Source organism: Gymnoscopelus microlampas (genome assembly GCF_963454915.1).
Source record: "Gymnoscopelus microlampas genome assembly, chromosome: 24".
Lineage (NCBI taxonomy): Eukaryota > Metazoa > Chordata > Actinopteri > Myctophiformes > Myctophidae > Gymnoscopelus > Gymnoscopelus microlampas.
Window position 1 is genome coordinate 22,035,847 of NC_139961.1, and position 23,258 is coordinate 22,059,104.

At 44.7% G+C, this 23,258-nt stretch overlaps 2 protein-coding genes across 3 annotated transcripts in view; both read left to right on the forward strand.

Annotated features, from left to right (window-relative positions):
* The window catches only part of LOC311040594 (neuronal acetylcholine receptor subunit alpha-2-like), a gene marked incomplete at its 3' end in the record, with an annotated part of 9,219 nt that extends 4,026 nt beyond the window's left edge, over positions 1-5,193 (forward strand). The window contains exons 5-8 of the mRNA XM_084050925.1: positions 1,464-1,683; positions 3,045-3,541; positions 3,877-4,378; positions 5,068-5,193. Coding sequence (XP_083907051.1) covers positions 1,464-1,683; positions 3,045-3,541; positions 3,877-4,378; positions 5,068-5,193 — 1,345 coding nt within the window. The remainder of the gene's footprint in view (positions 1-1,463; positions 1,684-3,044; positions 3,542-3,876; positions 4,379-5,067) is intronic.
* A 3,612-nt stretch (positions 5,194-8,805) lies between these two features.
* Positions 8,806-22,375, forward strand: LOC311041094 (uncharacterized protein). 2 transcript variants are annotated; one of them, XM_084051556.1, is made up of 5 exons: positions 8,806-8,958; positions 10,078-10,282; positions 12,113-12,707; positions 13,240-13,457; positions 19,629-22,375. In XM_084051556.1, exons 3-5 carry the CDS (start codon positions 12,199-12,201, stop codon positions 20,351-20,353), a joined length of 1,452 nt encoding a protein of 483 aa, XP_083907682.1. In that variant the 5' UTR covers positions 8,806-8,958; positions 10,078-10,282; positions 12,113-12,198; the 3' UTR covers positions 20,354-22,375. The 2 variants fall into 2 exon arrangements, with proteins under 2 accessions (XP_083907682.1, XP_083907683.1); XM_084051557.1 differs by lacking the exon at positions 10,078-10,282.
* The last annotated feature ends 883 nt before the right edge of the window (positions 22,376-23,258 follow it).

The window sequence follows — 23,258 nt, forward strand, 5'->3', positions numbered from 1 at the left end:
TCGGAAGCAGAGACCATATGAAGCCATTCCTCCAACCCGATCAGCGCTGAAGGAGCATGTAAAGCGTGCTGCCTACCAGGCGGGCTGTATCTGGAGTCAGTCAACAATAAGTCAACCAGAAACAAAGGATCCTGCCAACTGGGGCTGGAAGAAGAATGGAGATCTGTGGCAGATATTTTGGACAGAGCTCCCACCCATTGCAGAGAGTTGCAAGCAGCTGACCAAGTGTGGATGCAAGTCGGAGTGCTGCGGTCGATGCAAATGCTACAGATTTGGTCTGACCTGCCTACTGTCTATAAAAAATAAATAATAATAATAATAATAAATAAAGAAAAGACAAAAAAAAAAACTGCCTCAACGGGATCATCACCTTATCGTGGTGGGGCAGTTTGCATGTCTCCATGACCCCTAGAACTATGACATTTTATTGTGAAATTACTGCGAATTACTGTATATTCAATGGTGGCCATCTTGAAAAATGGCCACCATCTTAAAATCTTTGTTTTTTATCAAAAGAGCAATACCCAAGGAGTATGTTTGCCAATTTTGGCGCTTGTATCTATGTGATTTTGTTGGGAAATGTAATATTACTGTATGTTCAATGGCGGCCATCTTGAAAAATGGCCGCCATCTTGAATTTTCAGGTGGCTAACAGGTTTTATCAAAACAGTACTACCCAAGGAGTATGTGTACCAATTTTGGCGCTTTTATCCGGAAGTGAACGATTATTCCCGGTATCTGCCTAGCTAACTCTCAGGGTTATAGAACTATAAGGGTCCATTTGGAACCCCCTCAAGGAACCATGAGGGTCCCTGGAGCGCACTTTGAGAACCACTGATCTACTTGATCCATAATAGAGACCTATACACTGAAGCAACATAGCTGAGGTACTGTAAGTGTAAGGTCAACCAGCCAAACAACTCCATAATACCGCACATCTAGATCTGAAAAAACAGCCCTTCCATGAGCTCATATTCTTGCGTGCAAATTAGTGATACATGCAAATGTTCTCACTGAAAGACTAAACAGTCATTATTGGAGCTTAGCTGTAGATTTAAAATGCTCTTTCATCAGATGAGTTAAAATCCTATCTTTTGCCCCCACAGGGTTCAATAATGTATTCATTAAAACTAGACTTTGTTTAAAGTGTTTGAGGGGGTTGCCTCTCTCAGGGGTCCAGCTTGGAGGGTGCAGCTGTTGCATCATCAAAGATAACATAGACATTGTTAGGAATGAGCATTTTTCATCAACTATAAAAGGAGCATGGCTCAAAGGGTGTATTTACACACCATTGATTTCAGAAATGAGAAGAAAACCTGTTTTTGTTTCATCTCCCCTGCCATCTTATCTTCCCTCACCAACTTATGTCCCCCTGCATTCCTCCTGTATCCTCCCCTTTCTATGTCTCCCTACAACACCCTGTCTCCAACTCTCCACACATCCTCTGTGTCTTTCCTTCCCAGTGCGGATGGAGATTTTGCCATCACCCATCAGACCAAGGCTCAGGTCTTCCATACAGGCCGGGTGCGCTGGGTCCCTCCGGCCATCTACAAATCGTCCTGCTCCATCGATGTCACCTTCTTCCCCTTCGACCACCAGAGCTGCAAGATGAAGTTCGGCTCCTGGACGTACGACCGTGCCAAGATCGACCTGGAGCCCACCGAGACGACTGTGGATCTGAAGGTAAAGAACACCTGGAAGTGTTTAACGTCGCTGCCCTGCTCTACAGGAACAAAGAAAGCATTTTGTATACCTAGTTATTAGAAAGGACATTGACACTCTCTCTCACACACACACACACACACACACACACACACACACACACACACACACACACACACACACACACACACACACACACACACACACACACACACACACACACACACACACACACACACACACACACACACACATACACACATAATTTCTTCCTGTTAAAGCAGGGATAAGTCACTAAATCTGTTTTACAGTTGAACCAGCAAGGACACTCTCTCTTCCATCTCTCCTCCTCCTCTCATGCCACCTGTCCTCACCTCCTCCTCTCTCTCATCCATCCTGCCCTCTGCTCCCACCCCGCATCGTTTATTAATCAATAACACCCATAAATTTGGGTGAACCAGTAGCTGAGCGAATACTGTATTGATCAAAATGGTCACAACATCTCCGGTTCCAATTTCAGCTGGCCAGCTGTGTCACTTTCCTTCCCTCTCCTTGTCCTTTCTGTCTCTACTGTCCTGTGTAAATCAAGCAAAACAACTTCAAATGCAATATTTAAAGCTACTCATTTCTCAAAGTATGCAATTGCAGATTTTGCTTCTTTATTAGGAGGTAAATCTTTTAAAAACATCTTTAGCATCATCGTCTGTTGTTTTCACAGAGAGGTACTCCATATCTAATTACTACCATCATACCATGATCACCTGGGACTTTAATTAGCTGGTGGTGTTGGTACATACCTGGTCGTTTCAACATTGGTTCATTAAAGGCAAGGCCTTTCTAATCGATGTGTGTGTTTTAAAAGGTCGACAGAGATGAGAGGCTAAGACAAGTGGCCGTCACCACTGCAAGGATAATTGTCTCCGCCAGGACAAAAGGCATGGCCGAGACTATGTTTCATTCTCAACTGTGTTGATTGCCGTGCTTTCCATTGTCCCAAGTGTCAAAATAAAAACAATTCAAAACTGATAAAATGAATACATTTGAAGGGAATACAGCAATGTGTAAACAGAGCTATGTCACATTGAAACTTGGGAGAACTGTCTTACAAGGCCACAAATGTTCATTTATGTTCATGCTCACAATAGTTATTTTATACATGAAGGCAAGGGTTTTTGTGTTTTTAAACTTGTTTTTAACCTGTTTTACTTTTTTGATTTCTGCAAATGGCTTTCTATCTTGTTTTTATTATGTACTGTAGCACTTTGAGGTTTGTTTCAAATGTAAAGTGCAATACAAATAAAATGTATTATTATTATTATTAAGGGTAGCTTGGTGTAAAGCTATTTGAGAGCTTTTTTGTCTCTCTCTCTCTTCTTTACCAGAACTACTGGGAGAGTGGCGAGTGGGCCATCCTGGACGCGGTTGGGACCTACAACACCAAGAAGTACGACTGCTGCCGCGAGATCTACCCGGACATCACCTACTGCCTGGTCATCCGTCGCCTGCCTCTCTTCTACACCGTCAACCTCATCATCCCGTGCCTGCTGATCTCCTTCCTCACCGTCCTGGTCTTCTACCTGCCCTCCGACTGCGGCGAGAAGATCACGCTGTGCATCTCCGTGCTCCTGTCCCTCACCGTGTTCCTGCTGCTCATCACGGAGATCATCCCGTCCACCTCGCTGGTCATCCCGCTCATCGGCGAGTATCTGCTCTTCACCATGGTGTTCGTCACGCTGTCCATCGTGGTCACCGTGTTTGTGCTCAACGTGCACCACCGCTCGCCGTGGTCGGCGCACGCCATGCCGCACTGGGCGCGCGTCGTCTTCCTGTCCGTGGTGCCGTGGTGGCTGTGCATGAAGAGGCCGCCGCCAGACCACAGGTCAGTACGGGATGGGAGGAGAATCTGCATATTTAGCTATTTCAAATGACACTAAAAGCATAATGTACAGTTGAGTATGTATCCACTTTATGGAAAAACATCTATCAATCATCTGAAGTTGATTACCCTTTTCTCTGAACTAGTTTTAATGCAACAGGTGTCTTCTAAAAAAAAGATAGATCAATGCAATATTTGTCCCTGTGGGAAATTGGTTTGCAGCACAATCACAAGGCATTTCATCAGAACATCACAAAAGTGATATATTCGTACATGCAACCATTCTCAAAGTGCCGCACCTTGCATGATGCTGATCCTGTGCTTCGACCCATCCTCAGGAAGCGTGGCTTGATCAAAAAGCTCCTCCCCCTCTCAACTCCAGGCCACTCCCACAGCACCTCTGTCTCCACTACCAATACCTGGCTCATGCAAGAGTCCGACGTCGATCCCCACGGTTACCAGATGTCTGAGGCCAGCTCCAGTTGTCACGGTTACCAGGACTCCACAAACAGATGCGGTTACTGTCATCTCCACGGTTACTTGGATACAGATGTGGACAGTGAAGTGGATGCAATCCGTTTGGGGCTCGAGGCAGAGGAATGGGAGGGGATGAAGGTGTATACCTCTTCCTCATTTCCTCCTCCCTCCCCTCAGCTTGCTAGGTACAAGCTCCTCCCGCAAAGGCCATGTAAACTCAGTTTGGACAGCGACAGCCCTGTTCCAGAACATGACATGATCCAGCAGCCGTTATCACCGGCCCTATCTACATCGGTGCTACGCGCCCTGGAGGGTGTGACATACATCGCAGAGCACCTGAGGGCAGAGGATGCAGACTTCTCTGTGAGTACAGAGAAGAAGTTTCATTTGTTTTAAGTTGTAACGCGATTGTTTCCACCACAATTAATTGTTCACCTTATATGAGTTATTTTGAACTTCAAACCAATAACCATTTTTGAATTATAATACTATGAGTCAGCTTCAAGACTTGGGTTTAATAATAGCATAACATATTTGATAAAGACTACTATATTAGCTATAAAAGAAATTGGATTTCTTCTGCAAGTAGAAAATCATGTAGAAAATCATGTGTGTATGTGCAAGCACATACACGATATGACTTCAATATCACGATTATTTCAAACTTGCCTCGATTACCATTAATGAGTATATCTTTTTTTTAATGTATAAAAAGCAGATCTACAAGCTCTACAGCAGATCTACAAGTTCTAAGGATAGCCCTAAGCTAACGGATTGTGTTGTGAGCTTAGAACTCACTGTTTTTGTATACACCACCATTGTGAAATATAATATAGATTATTTTTGTATTTATTGATATAAGAAAACAAAACGGTATTATATAAAAACCTGCTTCTAGATTCTCTAAGATTAAGACGGTTATTGGTTCTACATATCGGTTTCCTTTCTACAGTATATATTTTCGGCTCAGGCCTAAGGGAAGAAGGTAGGCTATATAAAACTAGATTTTCTGTCATTTCATCATTTGTGCCCTCCCTCCTCTCTCCGTTTAGATAAAGGAGGACTGGAAGTACGTTGCCATGGTGATCGACCGCATCTTTCTGTGGATGTTCATCATTGTGTGTCTGCTGGGGACCGTTGGGCTCTTCCTGCCTCCTTGGCTCTCTGGAATGATATAGAACATGGGTCTTCATCCCAAATGATTTGGGGGGGGGGGGTCCTCAGATTAATTGCTTGATGTGCAACATTGTTTTCTCACTCAACAGTAAACAAACCAACATGCAGTATAGTGTATACATGGTATCTGCAAATTTCATGTCAGACAAGTTAAGGACTTTTAAGACCTTTATGATAACTCCAAATTGAAAAAAAGAAGACCATTACTGCGTCAAACTTAATTAACAAAATGATTTTTAAAAACGGTCAAACATTGGCCAAATTGTAAAATATTACCTATAAGAAAGAGGCAAAAAAGTCATATTTATCTATGGAAACGAGTCCAACTAAATGTAATGCCTCAACTCTACAATTCCAAGTGATTGTCCGGGTGAGGGGTCCCCAGTTCAAATATGATTATTTTGGGTGATCGTGGCCTGAAAGGTTTGAGACACACTGATATACAACAATGTCTCCCAAACACTGGGCCAGGACCCATTTTTAAGGACATCACATTTCTCTTTTGGGTTTCGAGCTAAAATGTTTTAGAACACAGCTTTGATTTAATTTAATGCAGCGGTTCTCAAATTTTTCATGTCAAGGACCCCCAAATGAATATGTATTTGGCCGCGGACCGCCATCTGAAAATATTTTGTACCAGGGACCCCCACAAAAGGTTTGTGTTTTAGTATTGCTATGTGTTGAATCAATGAAACGCGAAGGAAAATAAAAGCCTGGAGATCAAGGCTAATGTGACAAGGGGGAGTTTGCAGGCTGTTGTTTTGGTTACAAACTGAATAGCTACAAAATCTATGTATTTAAATGTATTGTTGGCTTACATGTCTTTTTGCTTTCAACAGAAATGCTTCTGCTAAATGCCTAAAAATAAAAATAAAAAGTAATATAAATTGGAAAATGTTCTGACCGCTATGGAATTTACTTTCCAAATTTTTTTTTTTAATCTTTACATTTATATTTTCTTCCAATTTAGTTATTATCCCTATGTGTACAGCAGTAAGTCCCCTCTGTTTGCCTAGGGAGGGTGCAGACCATTTTCAATTTAAAAATATATATATATTCACAGTTTTTAATATAAAACTAATTCTAACATATTTCAAAATAATATAATTAATACAATTTAAAAAAAAATAAAGATTATAAATAACAATCTTTAAATAATAATAAAGATAATAAATTCCACAAATGTAACTTTTTAGAAGTAGTGAAAATAGCCGATCTACAAGCTCAAACGTGTTGTGAGCTTGTAGATCTGCCATTTTCACTAGTTCCACTGGGGTCCACTCAAAATAGGCCTAAACTTCACTCAAAGAAATGCCTAAAATGTCAGAAGTAAGTAATGAAGGTTGGGTGGGACTGGGGATGAAGTAATTATCGGTTGAACAAAGTTGGATAGGCTGTTTGCAAATTAAATTAGCTCCAAATGGTTCCCACTTTACGAATCTGGATGTGCTTAGGTCGAATGTGTGCCTATGTCTGTTGAATATGTGCACGTGGGTAGAAAGATAAAGATTGAAAGAGACAGAACATGGAGAATGCCTTGACCCTAGGCTTGTCCACAGTTTCATGAAACGTGTTCTATTTTGACCTGATTACCTCTTGATCATAATGTAGAAGACATGATACCAAGCCTCAGTCAGATTCTATACTGTCTTGTGATTGGCAGATATTCTCATTTACACTAATAAGCCAGTCAGACATCTTCAACCATCCCCCTCTCCTCTCCGAGAAAACATGGGTGCAGTGAATGGCCACCACTTACCCCACCCCCAGCACCGTTGAAGTGCCATTGAGAAAGGCACTGAACCTCCAACTGCTCCAGTGAGATAGAGCTTTGAGCAACCAGAAGACTTCAGAAGTAGGCCTATATAAATTATATATACTGTAGGATATATAAAGTACATTTGGTAAGCCATGTTTGCAGACAGAAATTAGAACTGACAAATTTGTATTGTGGGTCTGTTTTATACCTTCTTACGGCCCTAAGTCTTTAGTGAACAATATTGTAATTTTACAACATTTCACGCACTGAGCTGAAATCGAACCCATGTCTCCAGTTCTGCAGACCGGCAGGTAACAGGCAATACCAAGACAACTAGCTCCCTCCCAAATATGATTATTTTGGGGAGTCACAGCCTGAAAAAGTAAGTTACAACATTTTATTTAGATCAGCCTGATTTTTGAAATAATGTTTACTTTTACAGATATTTTACTTGTAATTTATTTAAAACCCCCATTCATTTCAATGGAGAAAAGCCATTTAGCTACAGTGGAACCTAGCAACTGCTTATTAAACCCTAGCAACACCATATTAGAGCCTAGCAACCACCTATTATACCCTAGCAACCGCCTATTTGACACTAACAACCACCATTTTACCCTAGCAACCGCGACCTTTCAAACCTTTCAAACCTTTCAAACCTTTAGAACCACACACACACACACACACACACACACACACACACACACACACACACACACACACACACACACACACACACACACACGCGCGCGAGATGTTTCATTATTATGATATAATGTATAATATGGTTATCAGGAAGGTGAAACATTAGCTATGTCTTAATATTACTAGGATGTTTGGAAGAATGTATTCTCCAGGCACAATTCAGAATCAACTGTAGTGTCACATGTTCACATCACATGATTACAGATGTTAAGGACAATTACAATTGCACAACATCTGGAGTTACAGGAAGAGTTCAAATAGAGAAATAATATAGAAGAAAGGAACACAGAGCAAGTACAAACCAAACTAAACAGGAAGGAGCAAGTATATGCATCTTCAGAAGTATATACATGTATTAATATACCAATGGAGCCATGGATCTGCAGACAGGGCTGATACAATAGGATTGTGGGTCTGCTTTTATAACGTGTTGTGGCCCTACATCTTAGCACTAAATAATATGAAATCTCATGATTAGTTAAGACCATTTTTGGTCAGCCTGACCCAATGCAATTACATTCAATAAATCTTAAGAAACTTTTTCCTGTTTCCCAGAACATTAATGGTACAATAACCAAACTCTGAACTGTTTGGAACATCCATCATTCTCTTCTCCATGCAATGATTCTATAAACAATATTTCTGCGGAAAAAAATAGCTTGTGATGTTCTTACTGTGAGAGAGAGAGAGAGAGAGATAGATAGATAGATAGATAGATAGATAGATAGATAGATAGATAGATAGATAGATCAACGAATCAATCAATTACTTTAGCCTTATTTTATACTATGCTGCACAACAGTGTCACACGAGACTAGTGAAAGTAGCTGATTTACAAGTTTTTTTCCCATTTTTTTTCTTCAAATAATGACATCCCCAAAATAGGGCTTGATTATTAATTGATAAATGTATTAATTTATTGATTATCAATTTGTTTTTAATAATAAATTAAATGTATTAGTTGGATTAACTGTTTTACTCCTAGATGGATGTTCTCTTGTCTACAGGTCTGGAAGGTCACATAGTACTGTAATGGACAGTACCCGAGACCAACAGTAGAGGGCAGCTATACATCAACTGGCGTCTAGACAAAGTGGTCGTCAGAAGAAGAACATACCCACAATGCAGTAGTGAAAACAACATGGTGGTGTGTTGACTGACTGTTGTTGAGGACACTTTAAAATAGCATAGATTTATATAAAAGTAAAATACATAGAAAACTTAAACGTATCGTTTCTAAACAGTGTCGTCGTTAAGCAGCAGGAGGACGTTTGTTAGCAGCTCAACCACTGAAACACAGCAGGTAAAGATCAACTCATGTTGGGTTTCATTTGTATTTATTGACTCAATATGGAATATTAATCTAATTGCTGTTACTTGCCAGACTATAATGCATGTGATCAGAAAAACACAACAACCAGTACTTAAAGCAATGAGGTACAAACGTAGCTTGTACATGAGTAGAAATGGTTCACATGATGACGCTCGTCTGTCGCTAGAGAGTTAGCTAACAGGGTTATTTAGCAAGTTTTGTGTGTAGCGTTTGTTGGCCAAACGTCAAACTTTAATTGAAGCTAGCTCAGGTTGGCTTACTGGGTGGTGTACCCAGTAACGCATAACGCTAGCCGATAACTAGATCATGGTTTCTGAATTGACATGCTATCAGTTTGGCAAGAGAATGTCGGCTAATAACACTCACTGAGCTAGCAGCTTGTACACACTCATCCTTCCTCTCAGCAGCACTGCGGCTGTGATTGTTATGGTGCTCATTTTCGTTTCTAGAAAGAGATCCTGGTAAAATCGTGTTGTGTTTGATTAGTAGACAGTAGTTGTAGTAATTGTCGTTCTTGCAAGCTATAACATCAAGTTTTTCGATGAATTCAATACACAGGACCTCTTGGGTTTAATCCTTTTAGCATCCTTTTGTATAGAACTGTACTTTATGTGCTTTTTTTTGCAAACTTAAAGTATTCAATCAATCAGTCAATCAATAGGCTCTATTCACAGCAGCCATATTATGAAGACATTCACAGGTGTTACCAATGATACTAATGAAGGCTCTGTTCCATTCTGGTCAAACAGAGTCAGGGTGCTGATATTGTGCATGTTGGCTCACTGGAAACACTCTGTTACACCAGTGGGTCTACAGTTGGGGTCCAGGGATCCTCATGGGCTTCCAAATGGCATCTGTGTAACTCTGAGAGTGTACAAATGGAACCAAATGGACCCGTAAGGGTCCATTTGGTTCCATTTGTACAGTCTCAGAGTTATGGGGGTTGTGGAAACCACTGTGCTACACTAAATTGAACAGAGTCTTCATTAGTATCATTGGTAACACCTGTGAAGGAAGTGATAATATTGCTGTTGTGAATAGAGCCTATCAGTAAACATATGATTTGTGATTCTTTTCCTCTGACCACAGGGAATATGTAACTGTCGTAAAGCCACTACCATGACATCCTGATTCAGCAAGACGTACAGCCGCAAAGGAGGAGAGGCCAACTCTAAATTTGATGAGGTCTTCTCCACCAAGAAGCCCACCCTGAGCACCAAATAGTGACGATGCACCCGTTTGGGTGCCATCAGGACGCCTTCAATCCCGGCTCCACCACAGGTCACTGTCACAGGTAAGTAGTAGGCGAAAACGAATAATCAACTATGTTTACAAAGCTGTAATAGAGGAATGCCATCTGCAAGGGTTTGTTGGGGCTGAATGTTAATAATGTACTGATTTCGCAATATGAGAATTATACAGCATGTGCATCACAGTGGCAGCAGTTCTGTTGCATCATGATTTTTTTTTACCTGCCATTAACCTGGCATATTTGTGAGATGTGTGTGTGTATATATATGTATGTATGTATGTATGTATGTATGTATGTATGTATGTATGTATGTATGTATGTATGTATGTATGTATGTATGTATGTATGTATGTATGTATATATGTATATATGTATGTATGTATGTATGTATGTATATATATATATATATAAAGACCCATTTAGAACCTCTCCCTCCGCAGTATAGCTCCGAGATGTGGTCCCACAGCGTTGGGTGCCGGCAAGTGACGAACTTTAGCGGCCAAGAAGATTTAAGCCACAGGTTGAAACGGGGGTTCACTGGCCACAGGCTGACAAAAAAAGTGATTTAAACGCCTGTTTCAACCCGCCTGTAAAAGTTTCTTGGCTGCACAAATTTAAAATATCTGAGAGCAGGGGGGCTGACCTTTTTTAAGTTTTTGCATACGATTTGCAGTCGCGTACAAACCTCCGCGTACAATAAAGAGTGTGAGCGACGCTTTTTTTGATGGATTCGTTCCCAGTATTGGTGTGTGTTCATAAATAAACATCATGCTGGTTGTTGTAGTAATTAAAGAAGAGCTCCGGGGGCGCCCGCCAACCTAGCGGTCCAGGAGAATAGTTCATATAGGCTCTAATGTGACGACCTTTGCCGCGTGTGACTCCCGTCTCTCTCCCTGTTTCCTGTCTACCGCCACTCCGTACTATCAGTAAAGGCAGTAAAGCCCAAAATGATTTCTTTAAATAAAAAAAATAGAATAAGAGCTCCTTCTGACCCTTTGACATAACTGAGCCTTTGGTTTTGGCATCATGTGTCAGTTTTAAAATATCAGTGAACATAATTTTTTCCATGAATGTGGATACTATCTGCATGAAGGAATTAGGAACATCAGGTATACAGAATGTTTGTCCCAACTCATACAGGTACAAACAGAAATGCAAGTGTGGTAACCTAGAGAACGTTGCAATTTAAGCTAATGGTTTTGAGATCACATAAGCATTTGTGGTAACCTTGAGGGTTTTCCATTGGAGGATGGCAGAAGGCAGAAGCCTCTATCAGCTGTTCTCTTTCTCACAGTCCTTAAAGGTAGGGTAAGTGATTTTCTTTGGTTAAAATAAGCGTTAAATAGCTCTAGATTCTGATAGTACTCATTCCTATAGTGTGTTTGTTAAGTACCAGGGGTCTCTCCTGCTCTTTATTAAACAGAAAATGTATTTTCAGGTTGTGATACCAATTTGATCCAATCAGGCTGGAGAACTCGGCGAGGATACAGATTAAACAAGTGGAATTGCACAAAGAAATGAGCAGACAAAATTGGAACTGGATCACTAAAAAAAATCTGATAAATGTGTACTCTCCTGATTGGCTGACATTTTGAAAACCACCTGAAAATGTATTTATTATTTATGTTTATTAAAGACCTGGGGAGATGGGTAGACTCCTGTTACTGAACACTCCATATTTACCATCAGAATATAGAGCATTTAACACAAAAATCTATGTTTTAACCAAAGAGTATGACTTACCATACTACTACAGTTTGAACAAGCTTCCGGAGTAGTTTGATGTGAAAGCGGTTGAATCTGTCATCATCTGTGTACCATTCAGTGAACTATGTGATGACACCATGTAATTATTTTCATATCCACCCACAGATAAGCAAACGTCTGTACAGAAAGTTGTAAAGGACAGCCAGACATCGTACAGAAGCACACCTGTCAGCAACCTGAAACCGCCGACAATGATCTCCTACATTTCAAAGACAACCGCCTCTGATGACTGGAACTCTGTGAGGACCCAGCGACTGTCCTCTGCTCTCAGTATGGACTCCAGTATCCTGGGTAAAGACTCTAATGTCGAGCCTGGAGGTAGCAAGGACTTCCAGTCCTCCTCGTATGCCGAGGATGGACACACATACACAGAGGGTCTGAGAGTCGCGGAGTTGGAGTTTCTAGCTGAGCCTCCTGTGGACACCACCCCTCCTTCCCCGTTCACCCTCAGGACCTCCAACTGCAGGAAGTACCAGCGGCCCCGTCGGCCCAACCAAGCCTCTGACACAGCAGAGAGCTACAGCAACAAGTGGCACTACACAGTTCTGCACCCGTCCTGCCAACGTCCTGCCAAAGTCACCATCCAGGACTCCATGGAGCGCACCATGGACGACCTGGTCGCCCCGGCTGCCCCCACGGACCTCGGAGCGGCGGGCCAGATGAAGAAAAAGAGGGATGCTCCGTCTGCCAAAACCGCGCGGTAAATGGCACATAGTCTCTCTCTCCTTTTGTCATGTTGTTTTGCAGACTAATCTGCTTAAAGGCTTTTGGTCACAAGACACAGAGATTTTCTGTAATATTGAGGTATATGCTGTATTGTTAAAGTATTTCGTACATATATATTTTTCAACTGCAGACATGGTTCGTAAGTCATCTTCTTGACAACAGTATTTGTTTTTGTTTCTTTAAATTACATCTAAAATTTTACAACGGAGACCCTTTTTCTGCAGTTTATAGTTACATGTTGTTTCCCCATCCTCAGCAAATCTGTGACTTTGTCAATATTGATATATATAGATAGATAGATAGATAGATAGATAGATAGATATGATATATTGAGGTGGGCAGTCCACTCGCCTCTGGAGCCATTTGTTTAAATGATGATGGTTCATATGCCGCACGTGCCTCCTCTCTCCCCTGTGTCTGTGCCTGATTGACTGGCTCATCCATCCCTGCAGAGTCAATAAACCCTACCCCCCCACCGGTCTCTCTGTGTGTGTCTCCTCTACCAGGTTCCGGCCCACACAGACCAAGACCAAGAAGGAGACCAAGCTAGAGTTCTTTGGCTTCGAGGACAAGGAGGACTACGATAGTGAGGAGGGGTCGGAGGGCGGGGCAGCTGTTGGTGGCAGCAGTAGCTACAAAATCAAGTACTTTGGTTTTGACGACCTCAGCGACAGCGACGATGAGAGCAGCCAGGCCAAGGAGAAGAAGAAGGCGTCACTAGGGGGTCAGTCCCCTCTTTATTAGCAGCTGCCAAGCTGGTCTAGAAACAGGCTCAGACTTGGTCATCCGCGACATGTATTTGTTCATTGGCTGTCCTGCGACATGTATTTGTTCATTGGCACACACACAATACAGCATGCAGCTGCTAATAATATGACTGTCAAGTCATATTTATTCTTGTTTCTTCTCACGCGCAGGTTGCAGTAGATCTGCTCTAAGCCAGATCATTATTACAAACCTACCCTATCATCTGTTAAAAAGAGGTCGCTGGTAGTTCTGTGACCATATAGGTCGGAGTAGCGTTATTTCGCCCTCTAAGAACTGCGACTTCTCTCTCCCCTGAGCGGGGCTAAGCTCACACGGACGCTGTGGGCGTCCGTCGCTCCACCGGCAGGTACGGGTCTAAGTTCCCTCGCCTCCGGACAAGGTTGGTTGTTGCTAAACTGATATTTAAGTTTGTGTATTATAGATCAGCTGTTGGTAAAGGTTGCGTGCGCGCCTCCTCCCTCCTGCATTTGGTTGCACGTTGCTAACGGTAGCGTGAGCGCTCCGGTTAGCATCTGCTAGCATAGGAACGGCTAGCTATCAATAATCTACGCCGCTCGACTAATAGCTTTGTTTGTTTTGGTTAGCATCTGCTCGTAACGGCAAGCGTCAGCGCTGCCTGCTACAAGCACGGTGTAATTTAGCGGTGTAACTTTAACGACTTTTGTTTACACCAGTATCCTTTGTTTGTGATAAGCTAATGGAGCGAGCGGCTCGACAACTGTTTTGTTTTGATTAGCCTTAGTGACGGCAAGCTCGACGCTGCCTGCCCACGGCACAGCATAATTTAACACTAATACTTTATACTAGTGTTCTTTTCTTTTGTGGCTTTGTTGATTAGCCCCTGCTATAGCATAGATTACAGCAGCTCAAGCTTTGCTCAGCGAGTGTGTTGCATAGCTATTTTTTGTTTTCATTGGTGGCTACCAGTTGCGTTAGCGCTCTGGTTACCACTAGCCTCTGCTGGAGTCAACCCTCTCCCGGCATAAGCTGGCTACGGCCCAGCCATTAGTAGCCTCCGCTGGTACAGGCAGCGTAAGCGCTCTCTCCCCCCAGCTCACGGCCCCTACAGACCGAGCAACCAGTAGCGTCCACGCTATGGATAGCTCCTATTATTGCGCCTCCTGTGAGGCTCCTCTCCAGCCAGACGAGGGACACGACCTCTGCCCTGTGTGCCTGGCAGAGGTGGAACCGCCACAGGGTGCAGACGACCTCCCCCCATCAGGCGAGGCGGCTACAACCAGAACCAGGCATTCGAAACGTTGGGCTGGGGCGGCTGCTACCCCCCCTCCCAAGAAAAGGTCTGACCACAGTCTGTCGTCTGAGATGGAGAAGCTGTCTGCCGAACTGGCCCACATGAAGGCCATGCTCATGGCCCGCCGGCCTGATCCCCCTTCGGAGGAGGCAGAGGCGCCTACGCCTCCAATGCCACACCTGACCCCAGCAGAGGATGACACACTCTCTGGCGGCGTCAGCCACTCACTTCCGTGAGTTTGACGAGGAGGATAGGGGAGACGGTGTCTCCCAGGCCTCGGAGCCGGGCTCTCACTCCTCAGCCCGGACCTCACTGGGCGAGACGGAGGACAGTTCCATGCGGGCTGTTTTGCGCATGGCCCTAGAGCAGCAACGGCTGCCCATTCCACAGCAGGTGGAGGCAGCCCCTGCAAGCGCCTTCTTTAGGCGCAGGCCAGCCTCCACTTCGTTCGCTGTTCCTCACTCAGGGGACTACATTAGTGAGCTGCAAGCCTGCTGGAGAGACGCGAGGGCCCACTCCCGTCTCTCGGCGGACGGGCGTACTCTGACGGCCATGCATAATGCTGCAGCAGTGGGCCTGGACCGTATGCCGGCTATCGAACCTGGCATCGCATCCCTCATCGTCTCCCCCGATGAGGCTCTGCGGCGGGACATTAGATGCCCAGATGCACAGTGCAGGATCACCGATGACCTGCTAACGAGGGCCTATGACACGGGAGCGCGCGCCGGTAGAATGGGCAACTCCCTGGCGCACTTACTGCTGGCCCTCTCAGCATCCCTGCAGGAAGGCAGTGCAAGCGCGGACGCAGACTCCATCGCCTTCTGTGACGCGTCGCTGGAGGCGTTTGGCCTCATGTCACGGGAGCTCGGGAGGATGATGTCCATCCTGGTCCAGACTCGGCGCCAGGTCTGGCTCTCACAGTCAAACCTCACTGAGGCATCTAGAAGGACCCTCCGCAGTCTCCCAGTGGAGCCGGGAGCGGTGTTTGGCCCAGCCGCACATGAGGCCCTGGAACGTACCATTCAGGCCGGGCAGCCCCCCGTCTGTCGAGCCTACGGGCAATGTACTTACCGGGAGAGCGAAACCACGTGGCAGACTTCCTCTCCCGCCAAAAGCCCCCACCTGGAGTGTGGCGCCTCCATTAGGAGGTGGTGCACACCATCTGGGGCTGCTTCGGCAGGGCAGGGGTGGACCCCTTCGCCTCAGAGGCGTCGACCCACTGCCCGCGCTGGTTCTCCCTGGCGGAGACGACCAGCCCTCTGGGTCAGGATGCGCTGGCGCACCCTTGGCCGGAGGCGCTCCTATACGCTTTTCCGCCTCTTCCTCTGATACGTCAGATCCTTCAGAGAGTCATGCTGGAGGGTCACACCATACTGCTGGTGGCCCCCTTCTAGCCAGGGAGGACGTGGTTCTCCCTGCTCCACAAGCTTTGCCGCGGGGCGCCATGGCGCCTCCCCGACAAGAGAGACCTGCTCTCACAACTAGGAGGTCGGATGCTGCATCCCGAGCCTCGACGGCTTCAACTGTGTGTCTGGCTACTGGAGGGCCCGAACCGCTGTTGAGCAGCTGTGCAGGGCCGGTCAGGCACACCATCTTAAACGCAAGAGCGCCATCCACCAGGCTGCAAAATGACAACAGGTGGAAGCTGTTTTCCGACTGGTGTAGGGGTCGGAACGATGACCCAGTGCACTGCTCCCTGCCTACCATTTTGGAGTTCATACAGTCCCTCCTGGGTGAGAGCCGATCTCCCTCAACCCTAAAGGTTTATGTGGCAGCCATTTCGAGCCGACACGCTAAAATAGACAATGCCACTGTAGGGAGCCACAGTCTGGTGTCCCTCTTCTTGAGGGGGGCTCGGAGGCTACACCCTCCAAGAGCCCCGAGAGCCCCAGCATGGGACCTGACCACTGTATTGGATGCCCTATGTGGGCCTCCCTTTGAGCCTTTGGCGCAGGCAGGGCTGAAGTGGGTCTCATTCCTCCTGGCGATTACTTCGGCAAAGCGTGTCGGGGAGCTGCACGCCCTGTCCGTTAGCGAGTCCTGTCTGAGGTGGAACTCAGACGGGTCAGGTGTCACCCTATGGCCGAACGCAGCCTTCCTCCCTAAAGTGCTGTCGACTGTGCACCTCAACCAGCCCATAAGGCTGGCCCGGTTCAACCCTCCGCCTGGGGAGAGGTCCGACAGGATGGAGCTGCTGTGCCCAGTCCGGGCCCTGAGAGTTTATATCAGGGCAACCGCCCATACTCGGCGGTCCGAACAGCTGTTCCTCTGTCACGGCGGCCCTAACAGAGGGTGCGCGCTTTCCAAGCAGCGCCTGTCCCACTGGATTGTGGACACAATCAGCCACGCCTATGGGGCGAGTGGCCGTCCCATCCCACCTGGCATACAGTGCCACTCCACCAGGAGCGTCTCCACGTCATGGGCCGCCCTGAGAGGGGTACCCTTGGAGGACATCTGTGCCGCTGCCTCATGGGCATCACCAGGCACGTTCTCTAGATTTTATAGGGTGAATGTTGCCACTCCCCTTCCACTGGGCGTAGTCCTCTTCCCAGAGTCCGGTTCTACCGTCTAAGGTTTGTAACCAGGATTCCTCGCGACTTGTTTGGTATGAGTCATTCAGTGCTTTAGGTTAGCAGGGATGAACGATAGTTACGTATGTAACTACGGTTCTATGAGTCCCGAATGACCGCCAGAGCGCTCTGTCGCTCAGAATCCTCGTGTTCACGCGAGAAGATTCTGTAGGGACTGACCCCTTAGTGACGCCGGAAGATATAGCCTCTTCCGGTTCATCCCGGGGTCACAAGTGACGACGTTGGTATACGTACTCAAACTGCGCATGCGCGAAGGGAACCATTCAGTGTGTTGACCTCCCAATCTCAGGGCAGACACTTTAACCATGCCAATGAGCTGGGTTTTCTAATCGGCGGGTACTAACCAATTTTAACATATTATATTAAACACTTGTCAAGTAGTCTTTCAAACAGCTATGATTCATCAGCCTATGCTAGATACTAGAGGACAGTGCCACTCAATCTGAACAAATAAGATGGCTGAATGGTGTGTTATTAATTATGTTATAAACGGTACATAAAATGTTTCCAAAAACATTTGAGGTGAGAAATAAACAATTCAGTATCATACACTTGATTCAGCACAGCCTTGAAAATGGGTGAAGTAGTCCTTTAAATCAGGGGTTCCCAACCACCGGTCCACGGACCGGCACATGTACCACCGGTCCGCGAGAACGCGGCCGGGAAGTCCAAGTTTTCCCCGTCGTGAATCTATAACCTTGCGGCGCCAGGATTTTCCACAGAGCAGAGAAAAGTTGAGTCGGTCACATGAAGATACCAAGGATTAGTCAGTGATGTCACTGAGGTTTATAAACAGCTTTGTCCGTGCTACTTCCTGTAGTGACATCACTGTTGAATCCTTGCTATCTTTATCTTTACCTTTGTTTCAACGTGTGTTGAGTTGACGTGCGCCGTCGCTACAAGCTGTAGGACAATTTTGTCACGATGATGATCGATCGCGCTAATTAAACACTTAACAGGGTTATGATTTCATGTCAACATTCAAGTACATCTATCAGAAGATGTAACTCAAGTAAAGCAATGCGTCACTCTGCAAGTTTAACCATAGAGTTTAGTTTTCCACCTGTCCAAAGTCATTTCTGATACAGACATATCCTTTTTCCTATCACCCCTGTCCTTGTTGATCTATCGCCATTTAGGTCAATGATATAACATTATGTAGTGATATAATAATATATAAATAGTAGCCAGTGATGTGTCATTGACTGTCAGTCAACTTGTGTTTTGATACGATTGATGCGCCCCCCACCCCCCCGTTGACAAAACGGCGCCGGGGGGCACAGAACCGGGTCCAAGCACCGGGCACCATGCCGGTCCGTGAAATGTTATGAACTGTCAGCTGGTCCGTGGTAACAGAAAGGTTGGGAACCCCTGCTTTAAGTGGTTAACAAAATTCAGTATAACTTCAACTATTTCCAGATTTCAGTGCATGGCACGTCACTTGAAAGCTTACAGTCTGCACTTTAATAATATGTAAAAAACCAGAATAATATAATGACCATGACATGCAGCGCATTCTATTAGATGTGGAAAAAAACTTGCTTGGCCTATTGGCAGCATGCACAAGAAATGTGGCGCTGATCGCTACAGTGGTTTGTGAAATTAGCCCCAGACACACAGACAGATTCACAGACTAATTTCTAGACATACTGTACAGGGCCTGGTCATAAGAATAAGTGTACATACATTTTAAACTACGACCCATTCACTTTCACCAGAAATGTCAAGCTTTTGTGTTTGGAGGTGCTTCTGTTTCATAACGTCATGCACTTAGTGGCATATGCTATGATTGGTGTACTTTGGAGGTGACATACATACATACTGTACATACAGACACATCCAGTTGTATATAGCTTGGCCTACAGCCTCACTTACTCCCAAATTAGAGCTCACATGTTGATTGATTGATTGATTTAATACTTTATCAGTCAAAAATGTAAACTGCATGGAGGTGCAGTAAAACATTTTGGCTAAAAGGATAACACAAAAAACACATTTTAATGATTCAAATTAAATATTTGTTCTATCACCGTAATTCATTTGTTGGGTAATATAACTAAATATATTGATTCAGGTTACTTTTTAAAATATTTATTTAGCTATAATCTTGCTAACACTTTCGAGCCTACTTTAGAGTTTCCAGAACCACCTGTAACAACCTGTACTTATTTAGTAACTGTTTTGTCAGTCTTAGTAGGTAATGGCTATGTACATGGAAGATAGAACAATAGATTTACATTTTAGGAATCCGGTGTTCACTATCATGTTATTTTTCTGCTCCTAGACATCCTGCACATGGTTGTGTGTAAAGAGGAGGATTCTCCTGAACAGAAGAGGAGTCCCAGTCTGCTCCAGGAGGAACCAGAGCCTCCACACATTAAAGAGGAACAGGAGGACGAGACACTTCAAAGACCAGAGGAGCCTGATGGATCAATGTTGACATTACTAGCAGTGAAAAGTGAAGTTGATGATGTACACATCTCTTCACACTACTTTGAAGTTGAAGTTGAACTTGAATCTGACTATGCAGGTTCTGATAGCCCAGAGGAGAGTAAACAAGAGCGTCGCTGCCATCTCAACAGGGAACGAATGCAGCGTCTACGCAAAAACGAACGACCATCAAACAGCCCAATGCCTAATGCAGGGGCTGATAGCCCAGAGGAGAGTAAACAAGAGCGTCGCCGCCGTCTCAACAGGGAACGAATGCAGCGTCTACGCAAAAACGAACGACCATCAAACAGCCCAATGCCTAATACAGGTGCTGATAGCCCAGAGGAGAGTAAACGAGAGCGTCGCCGCCGTCTCAACAGGGAACGGATGCAGCGTCTACGCAAAAACCAAACCGACGAAAGGCTGGCCCAGCTGCGCCAACAAGATGCTGAACGCCACAAGCGCCGCCGCCAACAACTGGATGACGAAAGCCTGGCCCAGCTGCGCCAACGAAATGCTGAACGCAAGCAGCTCCGCCGCCAACAACTGGATGCGGCGGCCCTGTTCTCACTGATTTAACTGTACCACCCACTTCTCTACAATTGCTCATTCCTTTCTATTCTTCTTATTGTTATTTTCGAGCTTCGTTCGCTTCCCGCGTTCGCGCGTCTTACTTGTGATTGGGGGGAGACAAGTGGAGGTGTCCAACCTGGAGAAACCCCTTTCCTTTGTAAACTGTGTAACAAGAGTTTCAGCTTTTCATTTAACCTGAAGAGACACCAGCGTGTCCACACTGGAGAAAAACCTTTCCACTGTAAATATTGTGACAAGAGTTTCAGTCAGTCAGGTGACCTGAAGACACACCAGCGTGTCCACATTGGAGAAAAACCTTTCCTCTGTAAACATTGTCACAAGAGTTTCTTTCAGTCAAGTCATCTGAAGTCACACCAGCGTATCCACACTGGAGAAAAACCCTTTCCACTGTAAACTGTGTAACAAGAGTTTCAGCTTTTCATTTAACCTGAAGCGACACCAGCGTGTCCACACTGGAGAAAAACCTTTCCTCTGTACACAGTGTGATAAGGGTTTCAGTCAGTCAGGTGACCTGAAGACACACCAGCGTGTCCACACTGGAGAAAAACCTTTCCACTGTAAACATTGTCACAAGAGTTTCTTTCAGTCAAGTCATCTGAAGACACACCAGGGTATCCACACTTAGTCCGGAGGATTGAGACGAAAATCGTCCACTTTTTCATAAAAGCATGAAACTTGGTACACTTGTACAGTTTGGGCCCCTGTAGATATGGAGCCATCGCAAAAACGCCCCCCCCCCCCTGGTGGCCATGGAGGCCATTTTACCTTCCGCCATAACCAAATAGTGTATTTTGCATCATAACTCTTGAACCAAACATGATAATACTGAATAGGTGATGTCTACACGTATGTTTTGATGGCCAATGATTACAATAATATGTTCAACATCATAAACTGTTCAGGTGAATAGGTAATGGACAATTCAATCACAGACAGAATTTGTGTCAAATTACATGTGCATGCTAACATACATTATCTGGTACGCTATATCATAGAGGGGTGGCTGTGACCCCGGACAGAGCCCAGGCAGAGTGGGGGATTGGTGGAGTAGGTGAGTGAGGTGTGGTTGTATAGGGGTGTGATGGAGGTGCATTGGTACCCCAGGAGCAGGGATGTGTGAGTGGGAGGTGGAGGTACTGTATGGCGGTTAGTAAGGTACAGTAGATAAGTCTAGAGGTTACCACTTTTTTTGACTATTTTTAAATACCGGCAGTTCAAAGAGCCGATCTACAAGCTCACAACGTGCCGATGTAGATCGGCTAGTTGAACTATTTTAAAATGTTTTTCAAAATGGTAAAATATGGCTAATACGTTTAGGCATAAGGGGTAAGGAAAGATAGGAAAGATACTCTAGAAGTATACTGTTAACCAGTGACTCCAGGAAACAACACTGATGTGTCCAAGTTTGTACATCAGTAGATGTTTTGTTAACAGAAATACTCTAGGAGTACCAGTGACCAGTGGGTGACGACCACGAAAAGTGTGGTGACATCTGGAGAGACAGAGGACGGCCGGAGAGACGGCAACCCGGGGTGGAGAGGGTTGGCAGCCCTAACCACTTATTCTGAGAGGAAGAACCCAAAGCAAGCTACATACTGACGTAAAACCTGCAACATTAAAGAGGGTTTAGAAATCCATCAAGGCAGAATGAGATGTTTGAACGACGACACAACGCACAGAAGTCACTTCTGGTCAGATGTAGGAGGAGCCAGGCCCGGAGGCAACCTACAGTGCCCAGAGCCTCCTAGTGTCGCCAACACCTGCTTTCAACAGCTCACCTGCTACCCTGAGCCCCTAAGAGACAGTGGGGGCAGTAGCATGGCACTTGGACACATGCCGGTGTCTGATCAGCATCGGTCGAGACGCCTGGAGGAGGCTGTCTGTTGCAAAACCCGAAACACCCAGTGACTCAGGAAACAACACTGATGATGTGTCCAAGATTGTGCATCAGTAGATGTTTTGTGAACCTATATAACATTTGTTAATAAACCAACAGAGCCATATCTGCAGACAGATCTTGGTCAACAATATTATGAAATCTCATTATTAGTTACACCATTTTAGGTCAGCCTGATCCAGTGCAATTTATCCATTACAATCAATCTATCTTACTGAACTGTTTCCCAGAACATTCTGGTTCAATAACAAACTCATAACTATTTGGAACATACATTGCCTTGAAATAACTTTTGATAATCTTACTGTGTCACAGTCTGAATATGCCATACAGTCTGAATTTATCATAGACATATTGATTTAGTTACATACTGCAGTTTGAAAATAATATGGGTGATATGTTTAATACAAGGTATATGTTGCATCCTGTAACATGGTACTGTATTCTATGAGATGTGATCAGACCTGTGCAGCATCAATGTGCACTGATGATAGCTGTGATGGATGTAGGGCTGCAACTACCCATGACTTTCTAAGCAATTTGTCTATAGATTACTTTTCTGATTCAAATAATTAGGAGCTGTTTTTTTCTTAATATGTTTTTACTTCTCAACAAATTGATTGACAACAGAAGTCCTATGTCTGTGTCGTGTAAGACATGTGAAAATAGCTGATCTATAAGCTCAAAACGCATCGCACTGTGTCGTGTTGTGAGCTTGTAGATCTGCTATTTTCAATATTTTTGTATTTTGAATTTGTGGGAAGATGTTGCCTATAATGACATATCCAAAATAGCGATTGAAATCGGTTAATTTACCAAATTAATGATTAACAATTATTTTTATAATCATTTAATTTGATTAGTTGGATTAACTGCTTTACTCCTGTATGTATGTTAATGTTCTCTTGTTTACAGGTCTGGAAGGTCACATAGTACTCTAGTCTACTGTTACTGTATATAAACAATGGACAGTACCCGAGACCAACAGCAGGG

Bases quoted from the DNA above. Each gene is read 5' to 3' on its own strand.
- LOC311041094 (XM_084051556.1), top strand. From the start codon at position 12,199: ATGATCTCCTACATTTCAAAGACAACCGCCTCTGATGACTGGAACTCT. The intron at 12,708-13,239 runs GTAAATGGCACA...CTCCTCTACCAG, and splicing joins CCGTCTGCCAAAACCGCGCG to GTTCCGGCCCACACAGACCA. The intron at 13,458-19,628 runs GTCAGTCCCCTC...TTCTGCTCCTAG, and splicing joins GAAGAAGGCGTCACTAGGGG to ACATCCTGCACATGGTTGTG.